Source organism: Cottoperca gobio, chromosome 3 (assembly GCF_900634415.1).
Source record: "Cottoperca gobio chromosome 3, fCotGob3.1, whole genome shotgun sequence".
Classification (NCBI taxonomy): domain Eukaryota; kingdom Metazoa; phylum Chordata; class Actinopteri; order Perciformes; family Bovichtidae; genus Cottoperca; species Cottoperca gobio.
The window spans coordinates 6358970-6373094 of NC_041357.1; the positions used below are offsets into that span (position 1 = coordinate 6358970).

General features: G+C 41.0%; 1 protein-coding gene across 1 annotated transcript in view; it reads left to right on the top strand.

Moving 5' to 3' along the window:
* The window catches only part of abcc12 (ATP-binding cassette, sub-family C (CFTR/MRP), member 12), a 41314-nt gene extending 27189 nt beyond the window's left edge, over window positions 1-14125 (top strand). The window contains exons 14-31 of the mRNA XM_029426735.1: window positions 1476-1548; window positions 2093-2296; window positions 3017-3151; window positions 3288-3384; window positions 3945-3995; window positions 4987-5079; window positions 5188-5291; window positions 8487-8669; window positions 8814-9040; window positions 9476-9613; window positions 9866-10055; window positions 10139-10228; window positions 10338-10527; window positions 11201-11360; window positions 11464-11542; window positions 12265-12378; window positions 13006-13170; window positions 13251-14125. Coding sequence (XP_029282595.1) covers window positions 1476-1548; window positions 2093-2296; window positions 3017-3151; window positions 3288-3384; window positions 3945-3995; window positions 4987-5079; window positions 5188-5291; window positions 8487-8669; window positions 8814-9040; window positions 9476-9613; window positions 9866-10055; window positions 10139-10228; window positions 10338-10527; window positions 11201-11360; window positions 11464-11542; window positions 12265-12378; window positions 13006-13170; window positions 13251-13343 — 2386 coding nt within the window. The 3' untranslated portion in view covers window positions 13344-14125. The remainder of the gene's footprint in view (window positions 1-1475; window positions 1549-2092; window positions 2297-3016; window positions 3152-3287; window positions 3385-3944; window positions 3996-4986; window positions 5080-5187; window positions 5292-8486; window positions 8670-8813; window positions 9041-9475; window positions 9614-9865; window positions 10056-10138; window positions 10229-10337; window positions 10528-11200; window positions 11361-11463; window positions 11543-12264; window positions 12379-13005; window positions 13171-13250) is intronic.

Consider the following 14125-nt stretch of genomic DNA (forward strand, 5'->3'; position numbering starts at 1 on the left):
AGCTTTGCGACCCGGTTCCATGATCTACAGCTGAAAAGGTCACAGATTACGTTCCTCGTCGACCCTTTTAATGCAGAGACGGACTGTTTGAAAGCCCCGCTAGTCGCGGACGAGGCGGTGGCCCAGTTGGAGATGATTGAACTTTCTGAGGAAGACCGACTGAAAACCTGTTCTGAGGGAAGGGACCCTTGAGTTCTGGAAAACTGTGCCAATGGAGAAAATATCCCAATGTCAAACGGGCTGCACTCAAGCTACTATCAATGTTTGGGTCAACACACGTCTGTGAGTCGGTGTTATCTCCCCTGAAACACGTGCAATCAAAGTATCCATCTGTTCTGACTGACACACATGTGAAATAAATGCTTCGAGTGACCACAACGGAATACAAGACAGATTTGAGGAGGATTGTTCAAGGCAAGGAATGTTAGAAGTCCCACTAATTTAAAGAAGCAACATGCATAGGAAGATAAAACACACTGAGAGCTTGTGTGTGAGTGCACACAATGTTCATTGTTGATAATAACTGGCCTCTGAATACTGGTAGGAGAGGTTTAATTCAATTTCTGTCAATATTATGGTGTGTGACCTTTACAATAAATCTGTCTGAGCAGAGCTGTGTGTGTGTGTCTGTGTGAGGGAGTGTGTGTCTTTGGGAGGGAGGGTCTTTGAGTGTGTGTGTTAGATTTTAATTGTTGTCTGTGTGAGAGAGGGGAGGAAGAGAGTGAGGGAGCACAGAGAAAGGCTGAGAGGTGGGGGGGGGGGTGCGCATCTGTGACTGTGTGTATGATGTGACTCTTTGCAGTAACATAGTACATTTTTTGGCTCTTAACCTCTGACTGGTTGGCCACCCCTGCACCAGACCCTGACGTTACAAACAGAAATGCTGAATTTCTGACCCTTGTATTTTCTTTTCAACTCTCTTTTATGTGCATTTTTCCGCAGAAATAGTGAAATATAAGCAGCGAGATTGCTCTCACATTAATTCTCATAAACTGACAGACCGTAAGCACAGAATCATGTTTTTCAAATACCTGTGTAATGGCAAATTTCCAATTTCTAATGTTCCAACGTTCTTATACCGTCTACACAGGCAGGTGTGTGTTCTTACGCAGATATAGAGTTTCCGGTCGATTAAGAGCCTATGAAGTTTTGATTGTAGGTTTATTGCAGATGCAAAAGGTGGTGAACATACCGGGTTTCCCAGTGCTGTAGCCGAGGTGTAGCTGTTGCCATTCCAGTTGTAGATATGGATGGTTTGCGGTTCTATGGATGTCTGTTCGTTCCTGTTTGTCTGTATGATTGTCTGTCTAACGCAAAATGGCTCCTACAACCTGTATTTTACAATTTTACAAAATGATACATCCCATTGAAGTCTATTAAGTAAACACTAAACCATGTCTTCACAATGGCTCTGTTGAATACACTATACATGGCTGTGCGTTGACTTTCAGGCCGTTCCTTGTCTTACTCTACAGATACGACAGAGTTTTGGATGTCTGTAGCCTCAGAGCTGATCTGACAATCTTCCCATATGGTGATCAAACGGAGGTAGGAGCTCTCAACTCTCCACACTGAATATTTTTATGCTTTTGTAAAGATTTCTTACAAGCGTAGTAGTATTTGTAACACTAACACCCTCTGATGTGTAGCCCCTTGTTGACATGTGGATTCACAAAAGATGGATAAAGATAAAGACCACCAAATGCTGTTAATATAAAATGTACTTGTCTGTTGTAACAAAAAAACATCAAGTTTTAGTTTTACAAGTTCACAAGAGCCTCTCACTTTTACAAATGGAAAGTTACATGGATGAGGTTAAGTCACAAGTCTTGGACATTAGTGAAAATAAAACTAGATGTTCACGGCGACAAAACACAACAAGTTTTGCACGACATAAACCATATTGTGGTAAGTCCAAGTCTGACTGATATTTCTGAGTTTACTTAAAGCTGGGAGTACCTTGCTGTTCACTGTCAGTTTCCTTATGCACTTGCCCCTTCTTTTTATTATTTCCATTAGTAGAAGTGGATTTTGTGATGTACCAGACTCTGTTGCCAGTGTTCTCAGTAGCTTTCTGCTGTTTTGTTGACAGATTGGAGAGCGAGGGCTGAATCTGTCAGGGGGGCAGAAGCAGAGGATCAGCGTGGCCAGAGCTGTCTATTCCAATAAAGACATCTTCCTGCTCGACGATCCACTATCTGCTGTCGACGCCCATGTGGGGAAACACATCTTTGAAGAATGCATTAAGAAGGAGCTTTGTGGAAAATCGATCATACTGATTACACACCAGCTCCAGGTGCAAAAATAGACAGTTAATTATTTTTAGCAGATGAAAGTGTTTGTTGTTGTAATACTCATTCCGGCCACAAGAGGCTGAAGTGCGCCACAACCCCATGTTCTAAACAGGACTAAAAGCATTCATGTTTTCTTCCAGGTGAGTTTTAATTTTTCCATGAAATCTAAACCCACGGTACATATATTAATAATAAAAATAAATTGCTAGCCAAAATAAAGACATCACAGCAATGGTAGATGGAGAAATGAATGTGGTCGTGGTGCACTTCAGCCTCTTGTGGCTGAAATACGTTTTACAAGAACAAACACTTTATCCTGACAAAATGAAAATCACCTGACAACCTTTTTTTTAACACATGGACATTTTTTTAAAGAACTTCTAAAGATATTTTCACTTGTTCTTAAGTCACAAACACATGAGAGAAAACTATTTAGATCAGATCACCAGATTGTCTCACTTGGCTTCATTGAGGTGTAACAATAACATCATTTTTTTTATTTTAGATTAAAAGTTATATACCATACTATTCTGGTAAACCCCAAGGTAAATTAAATCACACACCAGGAAGTGGTGTCTGATTGCTGCCATTAGTATTTTCTCTATCATGAGTTCTGAGCAGTATTGTAAACCACATGCTGTTTGAGACTGTGTTGGGTAGACCTCTGGCCACAGTGCTGGGATGCTGTTGTTGACTTGGTTGTCCTCACTTGTGTCTGTCAGTATCTGGAGTTCTGCGATAACATTTTGGTTCTGGAGGATGGCGAGGTGCGGGAGGCTGGAAACCACCAGGCCCTGATGAAAGACAACGGACGCTACGCTCAGCTCATCACCAACTACCAGATGGAACAGTCCAAAGTAAAAACCTGCAGTAGTGTAGCTATTACGTCTCTTTCCTTATTGTTTTACTAGCTCAAACACAATATACTGCAACATGTGAGCTGTAAACCAAATGTTGAGAGGTGATCACAGTGGTCTTGCTTATCATTTACAGAGTCAGAATGAGGAGGAGGAAGGTTCGCCCCAAGACGCTGCCACGCTGAAGGACGTTGTGCTAACAGATAGCACAGAGAGCGGCTTAGTGAACCCAGGTGTGGAAACCAGGAAAAAATGTTTAATCTAAAATATGTGCTCATTTGTGATGCTTCAATTTATCATTAGAGAACTGGCTGGAGTTCATTATAGAGTTTAGTACGAAGACATTCTCTGCTAGCTGGAGTTCAGAGAGCAGAACCAGTCAGAACATGGTCATCGGGAGGTCGCAGGATAGATGCAACATGTTGCTTTATCTTGATGTTGAGTCGTGTCATGTTGAGTAGACTGAAAATAACTGCTTTGTCATCACTACTTAACTTTTGACATAATTCTCTGTGGAGCTTGTAAAGGAGCCAATGTTTAACCAGGAGTAGATAAAAGGTAGTGCCAGCAGTGCATCGAGCTAACAAAGGGACCTTAGATGACAAAAACAAAGACGATGAAAAGCTGTGTAAAACAGCAGATAGGGCAACAAACCTAAACTCTTGACTATGAATACACTGTTCCTAGTGTATTATTAGGGCTATGTCTTTATTATAGTCTACAGTTTAGAGATCACAGGAATTTCTTTTGTCATTTAATTTACATTTCCCGCCACATCTGTGCTTCATTTCAGCGTTCGACATGTCAGACGAAAAGGACGATGCAACGACAGCTGACCAAAAATGTGAGTACAAAACTATATATTCTCCATACTCTAAAAGGATGCCACATGGTTATATTTCAATATGGGAACCTAAAAGGCTCAAGGGTACCCCCCACACACATCTCACATGTCATGGCTTTATTGATACAATGAGGTTTATTACCCAGTAGTGCTGCGCCCTCCTGCTCACTTTTACACTCTATATACACGTATCACATACAATATTTAAAAAGAAAATGCCTATTCTGTTTGCAACATAGTACTTTGTTTTACTACATATTATTGAAAAGCTTTACTCTGTAGTTGCCCCCAGCCCCTCTCCGAGTCAGCGCACAGCAGGCGGTGGGATGACCATTTCCGGCTATCACTCAGGGAAACTCTTGTGCGGAGGAGGCAGAGGGAGGGACTGCCTATTACTCCAAAACCCCTATAGTTAAAGAAATGTCCCATTGGACCGTAAGCCAATTTGTCCGTCAGGCCGTTATCCCAAAAACAAACGCCCAATGCTCTGAAAATAGCCTTCACACTCTCCCTGCAACAAACAGAAGCACATGAACTTCCCTTCTTTCAAACCCCCCAAACCTGCACATCAAAACAAAGCTTAGAACCTGTTTAAAAAATAAATAAAAAAGAAGTTGTAATATTGGATTTACCATGATGTGTGTACCAGCCACAGGTTTCAGGAAAAATTGAGTTTCTGATTGTTTAATGTCCTCCAGTTAAAAGAGGGTGTTGGTGTTTTTAGTTTTTTAGTTTTTTAGTTTTTTAAATACCAATAGTCACTGACAGTCACTTTCAAGGCACAACAACTGCATTGCCAATAGATATTAGGTTAGAAAACTACCACATTTGCCCGAATCAACATGGCTTCTGGTATAAACCACATCCGGTCTTCTCTCTGAGTACACTTAGGATCTAGTTTGGATCCAATGTGTCAGGACACAGGCTGATTTACATGGAAGTCACTTTGATTATGCTATGATTCTATAACAATCACTTTCATCCCCTGAAGCTGTTGTGGGTGACCAGCTGGTCAGTCAGGAGTCCGCGACGGATGCTGCCATCTCCTGGAGAGTCTACCATCAATACTGCAAGGCAGCTGGAGGTCTGATTTAGCACACACACACACATTGGCACGATTCTATACAATAATACACAATTCACGCATGGACAACCTGGTTGATGATTGTTTGTTGTGACTGTGCTGCTGCAGGCTACATCGTCTGCTTCCTCACCATCCTGAACATTGTCCTGATGATTGGATCTACAGCCTTCAGCAACTGGTGGCTCAGCTTCTGGCTGGGGCAGGGTGATGGGGTGAGAACTACACACACACACACATGATGATGACCACATACATATACAGTGGCAGACTACCTAACCACAGTGACTGATAAGAACCTGAGAAAGATATTGACAATTTCCAGACTGAGTTATCATACTCTGGCAATAGAGAAGGGCAGACCAGACATTCATGCCTGCTCAGAGAAGAAAGGCTGTGCATTGTGATGAAGGAGCTGTAGAGAATTACAACGGAAACACGGCAAGCAATGGCAAAGTGCGAAATACATCCAGAGAATATCCGCAGTCATGGATGGATTACTGAACGGGCCTCCTGGACACAGGCCTATGGGCCCAAAGTGTCAGCGATCCCCTGGTCTTCTAATAATACACTAGGAACAGTGTATTCAAATCAAAATCAAATCAAATGTATTTGTATAGCCCAATATCACAAATTATACATTTGTCTCAGTGTGCTTTACAGACTGTACAGGTTACGACACCCTCTGTCCTTAGACCTTCGCATCGCACAAGGAAAAACTTCCTAAAAGAAACCCCATAATTAAAGGAGGAAAAATGGAAGAAACCTCAGGGAGAGCAACTGAGGAGGGATCCCTCTCCCAGGACGGACAGACCTGCAATAGATGTTGTGTGTACAGGATAAACAACATAGTACAAATACAACATTTGACAGAAAATTATGTTGTGTTGAAAAAGAGAAAGTTTGGATGAATCCAGGAAAATGTCAAAAAGGCTTCCCGGTGTCCAGCAGGACCAGGTCAGCAGGCGCAGCCACGATTCCTGATCCTGACGTAAACTTTATCAGTGGCAACCTGCCACATGAGACACAGAAACTCTGGGGATGATACCCCGGATGATGAGTTAGTAACATACATTTACATAAATGCATACAGATAGAGAGGGAGAAGAAAAGAGGGAGGGGAGGAGAGAGGAAGAGAAGGAAGAGAGCAGGGAGGTGTCCCCGGGCAGTCTAAGCCTATAGCAGCATAACTAGGGGCTTATCCAGGGCAAACCTGAGCCAGCCCTAACTATAAGCTTTATCAAAAAGGAAAGTCTTTAGCCTACTCTTAAATGTGGAGAGGGTGTCTGCCTCCTGAACACAAACTGGAAGCTGGTTCCACTGGAGAGGAGCTTGATAGCTGAAGGCTCTGGATCCCATTGTACTCTTGGAGACTCTAGGAACTACAAGTAACCCTGCAGTCTGGGAGCACAATGCTCTAGTTCTAGCTCTAGTTTATAAGGTACTATGAGATCTTTAAGATATGCTGGAGCCTGACCATTAATTGCTTTGTAAGTCAGGAGAAGGATTTTGAATTGTATTCTGTATTTTACCAGGGAGCCAGTGCAGAGCAGCTAATACAGGAGTAATATGATCCCGTTTCCTTGTTCTTGTCAATACACGTGCCGCTGCATTTTGGATCAACTGAAGAGTCTTAAGCGACTTTTTGGGACAACCTGTTAACAATGAGTTGCAGTAATCCAGCCTTGAAGTAACAAATGCATGGACTAGTTTTTCTGCACCATTTTGAGACAGGATGTGTCTTATTTTTGCAATGTTACGTAGATGAAAGAAGGCAGTCCTTGAGATTTGTTTTATGTGGGAGTTAAACGACAGATCCTGATCAAAGATGACGCCAAGATTCCTTACGGTGGTGCTGGAGGCCAAATTAATGCCATCCAGAGCTTCTATGTCATTAGAAAATGCGTTTCAGAGGCATTTAGGGCCATGTATAATAACTTCAGTTTTGTCTGCGTTTAACATCAAAAAGTTGCTAGACATCCAAGTTTGTATGTCCTTAAGGCATGCTTGAAGTTTAGCCAATTGATTGGTTTCATCTGGTTTAATTGATAGATATAATTGGGTATCATCCACATAACAATGAAAGTTTATAGAGTGGTTCCTTATAATATTACCCAAAGGAAGCATATATAAGGTGAATAGAATCGGTCCAAGTACAGAACCCTGTGGAACTCCAAGACTGACTTTGGCTGTCATGGAGGATTTATCCTTCACACATACAAATTGAGATCGCTCAGATAAATAGGACTTGAACCAGTTTAGTGCGGTTCCTTTTATGCCAACACAATGTTCCAGTCTCTGTAGTAGAATGTCATGATCAACAGTGTCGAAAGCAGCACTGAGGTCTAACAAGACAAGAACAGAGACAAGTCCTTTGTCTGATGCCAATAGAAGGTCATTGGTAACTTTCACCAGTGCCGTCTCTGTGCTATGATGAACTCTAAATCCAGATTGAAAAACCTCAAATAAACTATTATTATGTTAAAAATCACATAACTGTTTTGCAACTGCTTTCTCAAGGAGTATTCATAGTCAAGAGTTTAGGTTTGTTTCCCTGTCTGCTGTTTTACACAGCTTTTCATCAGCTTTGTTTTTGTCATCTCAAGTCCTTTTGTTAGCTCAGTGGACTGCTGGCACTACCTCTTACCTACTCCTGGTTAAATATTGACTCCTTTACAAGCTCCACAGAGAATTATGTCAAAAGTTATATGTAATAATTAATCCATTTTTTAAATTTAAATAATGACTAATTCCTTTTGATTTTAATGCCTTTTTGAGATAATGTACCTACTTCATTGTAGTGCCAGTTATTATCAACTCTTATTTATGATTTTATCAATATTAATAGTTTTATTGATATTATTTATAATTAATAATAGTTAGATACCATACTTGCTCATACCAGAACCCCAACACCGCCAGTGGGACATAGACATATAGACATATAGACATATAAACAGATAGACATATAGACATTTATAAATGTATCTGTACTTACCATATTCTTATACTGTGATCCACAACAGGGTATTGACTGATCACACATGAACAGTTCTGAACAATGAACAATATATTATTAAATATTCCATATATCTGCACTATATGGTGACAATATTCATAATAGGATAAAACAATGATTCTGGTAGATAAACAAGTTTGCTCACCTGGTGGTGCGGGCGCACCACGCACCAAGGCTGAGTCGTATCCGTAGCCCAGGTCCGTAGCCGACCTGCGGCCCTTTGCTGCATGTTGTCCCCTATTGCTCCTCCTTTCCAGATGATCTAACTCCTTAAATAAAGGCATTACATTTCCAAAAATAAATAAATCTTGAAAGTTGAGTGGTGTTGATAAATAATCTCTCTGGCCCTGGTCTCCACTAGCATCATATCTTTTTTTCTGTTTTCCCCCAGTCATTCAATAACACAACTTTAAACCAGGGTGACGTCTCACAAAACCCAGACCTGCACTTCTACCAAATGATTTATGGCGTGATGATGCTCGTCATGGTGACACTTGCCATCATCAAATGCTTCTCCTACACTAGGGTCACCTTGAACGCCGCCTCCATACTCCACAACACCATGTTCAAGAAGGTACTATTGAAAATACCATCAAACATAAGAACATTATGCTCATTTATCCACAAACAATGTGTTTGGTGTTTGAAAAGGAAGACTTCGTTCAGACCAAGGAGCTGCCGACGATAAAGTTTTTTTTGTTTTGTTTTCCTTTCTCAGATTTTCTCCAGTCCCATGAGTTTCTTTGACACGACGCCAGCAGGCCGTATTCTCAACCGCTTCTCCAAAGATCAAGAGGAGGTGGACTCTGTGCTTCCCTTCCACATGGACCCTTTCTTTCAGTTTTCTCTAATGGTCACCTTCACCATTATCACCATCGCAGCTGTCTTCCCCCCCATGCTGGTAGCTGTGGTTGTTATGGGAGCTTTGTTCACCATCATTCTCTTGTGAGTTGACACAAGTCCAAACATGACAAATAAAAGATTTCTACGGGGACTGTTGGAAAATAGGATCGTAGCAATTCACACTCTGGAATCTGCTGATTATTTAGTAAAATTCATTTAATTAAAAAAGATTTAGATTTGTATTGAAAATGTTGCAAATCTTAAAAGCAACATATTCTGTGTCAAACTCACTGGTAAACACAATGCCTTTCCTGTGACTATTTCATAATATAAGTCAACTCGTGTTTTGCCAGTTAAATACTTTTGTTCGGTTTGTATTATTAGTAACTTCACAACATGATTTCCGGGAATGTCACCACAGTTACCCAGTTTGTAATTGTGCAAATATAAAAATTGCAATACTTTAATTAGTGGGGCTAAGGTCCAAACACCATTGTATTACCTCATTCGGTGATAGATGGCAACATTCCTCTGCAGCATGTTCCAGAGGAGTGTCCGTCAGATGAAGAGGATGGAGAACATCAGTCGATCTCCCTGCATCTCTCTCACCACCTCGACCCTGCAGGGCCTCAGCACCATCCATGCCTACAACATAAGAGACAGCCACATAAAACTGTAAGATACCAGAGTTCCTCAACATAATATACTTTATGTTTTTGCTATTTGTTTGCTGACCTTTCAGTCTGAGAATGTATGCTGAGTGTTAACTCTTCTCTGCTCTACGTTCATGCCGTCCAAAAGCAGCAGGTGATGTTTTAGTCACAGTGTGCGCTCCTGGTCTGCGTTGTAAACACTGTTTCACTGATCGTTATGGTGAGGCAGTACTGTATGTTCACAAACCCTGCCACGTCCTTTATTATGATGTAGGTTCAAGTCACTGAATGACATCAACTCCAACCACTACCTACTGTTTCACTGTGGGACACGTTGGCTCTCCTTCTGGCTGGACTTCATGGCTTGCATCATGACCTTGTTGGTGTCTTTGTTCGTCGTGCTCAGCAGTAATGACTTCATCAGTCCGTCTATGAAAGGCTTGGCCATGTCCTACACCATACAGGTACATTTGGACAACAACTTAATGAACATTTGGTTTATTTTTGTAAAAGACACATTACAAACTGCAACATGTGTGTTGTCCAGCTGACAGGCATGCTTCAGTACGTAGTGAGACAGTCGACTGAGGTGGAGGCGAGATTCAACTCGGTGGAGCGGCTGCAGGAATACATCACTGTGAGGAATAATGACTCTACTGTAATGTTTGTACACAGTTGACTGCTATGACCACCAATCCCCCCCACCTATCGCCCCATTCAAAGTATTTGTTCTTTATTGTGTACAGGGTTGTAAGTCTGAGGCGCCCAGACACGTAAAGGATGCTCAAGTCCCTCAGGACTGGCCAAAGAGCGGAAGTATCACCTTCCAGGGCTATAAGATGAGGTACAGAGAGAATACACCCATTGTCCTGAACGGGCTCGATTTTTCCATCCGGGGTGGAGAGAAGCTGGGCATTGTGGGAAGGACAGGCTCTGGTAAGACCCTGACTCCAATAGTTTTTATTCTTGATTTTGTTTTTCATACAGGTGGAGTTTGGTGTTAATGGGCAATTCAGAAAATGTTTAGATGACATATTAAGAATTATAGTTTGAAGAAACTATTACTAATTACCATAGAGTTGAAATCCGCCCACAATTTAACATATTTGAAATGAAAGTACAGTAAATCATGATCATAGTCTATATTGATCATAATGGATCTTATACTCAAATGTTGATAGCCCTGCATTGCAGCATCTTTGGATTTTAAGGTCTAGTGTGTAGATTTTGTGACATCTAGCGGTGAGGTTGCAGATTGCAACCAACTTCCGTCACCCTTCCATATCCCACACATTCTCACTCTCAAGTCATCAAATGCGGCATCCATATACTGACTTTTCAAAATAAACTGCTGTGTTTTTAGGAAACAACTTGGTTAGATTTGGGCAACAAAACTACTAGGCCAGTTTTAGGAAAAGATTCGTTCTGGGCTACTGTAGAAACATGATGGTGCAACATGGCGGGCTGCTTGGAAGAGGATAGATATGAAGAGTTCATTCTTAGCTAACGATTCTTAGTTTCAGGTGATTATACACTAATGAAAACTTAGTTCTAAATATAATTTTTCTATTAAGGCTACTATTCTTAGGTACTCATGCTTTGTGTGTAGGGAAGTCCTCTTTAGGCGTGGCTCTGTTCAGGCTGGTGGAGCCAGCAGCAGGAACCATCCTGATAGATGGCGTGGACATTATGGCCATTGGTCTGCAGGATCTGCGCAGCAAATTATCGATCATCCCCCAGGATCCTGTGCTATTTATTGGCACAATCAGGTAACCACAGCTAACCCCTAGCTTTTTGTTTACACACAAACACACTCACTGGGGTGGTTAAGTCACTGGCTCGCCAACTATGATTATGCATGTTTGTTTACAGGTACAACCTAGACCCCTTCAATAACTACAATGATGGGGAGATCTGGGCGGCGCTGGAGAAGACCTACATGAAGGACTCGGTATGTTCGGCGTACAGTATGACACACAGTACATTAACATTTCCACTTTGGTCATTTATCTAGACTAAATCTTGTCAGACAGGATACAGCCTTTTTGTCTTGGTCTACTAGTTTTCATTGATACTTTCCCCTAGACTTTTGTCATCTGACTTTGCAATCACTTAGAGACACAGTGACAACGTTTTGTGATGCATATCTTGAATTGTAATTCATTTAAAATTCAATCCAAAAAACTTTATTTGTCCCTTGAGGAGCAATTTGCCAAGGTAAGTAGAGTAGTACAGAAACACAATAACATAACACAAGAAAAATTGAAACAAATATGTAAAAATGCAAGGGTAAGCTGTGCAGTTTATGATACTATATAAAACTCAAATTGAAGAATAACATATACACATTATGTTAATAATGATCAGAATATAAGAATGATAATATTAGTGTATAAAGTAACGTTAAATAAAGCACTTAACTAATGACAACAGTACAAGTACCTCAAATGTGTACTTAAGAACAGTACTTGAGTAGACATACTTGCTACGATCCACCACTCTAGTAGTCATGGTTTTTCTCATCTAATTCTCAGCAAGAGAGTGAATAAGCAGATTTTCCAAAATGTCAAACTATCTCTTTAATGGGCTGTTTGATCACTGTCAGTCTAGGTTACTCTTAGAAGTGATACAAGCTGTAGTAGAAGTGCTATGAGTATTGTTATATTTCCTCAGATCTCCAGACTGGAGGGGAAATTACAGGCACTGGTGCTGGAGAACGGAGAGAACTTCTCTGTCGGAGAAAGACAACTGCTGTGTATGGCTAGAGCTTTACTCCGCAACTCCAAGGTTTGTACATGTATCCGCCTCTTCTGCAATTTTGGAGACCATTGGCTATCGGTGTGACGACGATTCATAGAGCGTTTTTCTCCACTGCATGGTACGACTCTACACGACTAGACTAGGCTCGTTCTTTTTTGGTTTTCCACTAGAGATAGTTTCTGGTACCTGGCACTTTAATTAGTACCACCTCAGCTAGCACCAAGTGAGCTGAGGCGATACTAAATGGTGACGGGGTTCGGGTATACCCAGCGGTTATCCGACCCAAGACTTCATTGTTCACAGTCCGATTACGAACTTCAGACGCGAGAATGAAGTTGGAATTGAGAGACGACGTCTCAGACCGGATTGTTTCACAAGTAGCCAAAAGGCTAAGCTAATAAAAAGCTTAATCGTCATTAGACGATATACAATGGGTTCCAAAATGGCATATCGGCCAATGTGTTCTGCTGTTTACCTGCATTCACCAAAGCCCGCTCATACGTAATTGGTCAATAGTAATCAGACTACAAACGGTAACCACAACACTTTTGATACCAAAATCGTGTCCTGTTTCCTACAGACTCTTCCTTCATATGCAAATATCTGATTATAGAGATTACATCTACACTGACTGTCCCTGCTGTTGTCCAACAGATCATTCTATTGGATGAGGCAACAGCATCCATTGATGCAGAGACAGACGCCTTGATCCAGAACACCATCAAAGAAGCCTTCCAGGACTGCACCATGCTCACCATCGCCCATCGTATCAACACTGTGACGCACGCAGATCGTATTCTGGTTATGGACAACGGAGAGGTAACAAACAAACACAAATACACAAAGGTAGGTTTGTTTGACCTTAAACCTAGACTTATAGTAAGTGTTCTGTTCAATAGGTGGCAGAGTTAGACCCTCCAGATGTGCTGAAGCAAAGACCAGACTCGCTGTTCTCCTCACTCCTCACTGCTGCTAACACTGTGAACACCTGAACCACAGAGGCCCTGTGGCACCACAGCACCACTACACACATTTATACCTGTAACATGATAGTAGTTATTCAAGTACACCACCTATATTAACCACACCTCTCATATTGTAATCTGGACTGGTGTGCTTGTATCAGTTGTAACTGAGCAGCAGAGATGGGGCTTCTACAGAAGCTCTGAGAGGCAAGTGAGAAAGAATAAATTGGGTGATCTGTTTTCTAAGTCTGATCTAATTTTTGAAAGTTTTTTTCCTGTGTTTGTGACTTAAGAACAGGCCAAAAGAAAGGTATGACAGTAATGTAACATAACTTGCTAACACCCATTATATGTACTAAGTTTAGAGTGCATGGAGAGATTACAACTCACCTGAAAGGAAACATTAATGCTTTTATTCCTATTTAGAACATGTGTATGTCAGCCTCTTGCGGCCAAAATGAGTATTACAACAACAAACACAGAAAATGTGTAAACTGTGTAAATAGTGATGTATTTATCTACCCTGTCTGCTGAAACAAATACATGGACAATGTTATTTCATAGGATTTTTAAAGAAGTGTCTATGAATGTATATTTATTTATTGATTTTCTATGTCTTTGTTTACTGACACTTTGCAAACTTCTGTGTGAAGTTTTGATTTGCTGGGTGAAAATGCACCACATGTACAGTATATGCAAAACATTTTGAAATAGCTATTGCATATATTCATCATATTTAAATAGAATATAGAGTATACTGTTGTAACTCATGTAAGATAAACTGACTGCAGACAATGTTGCTGCTTGCA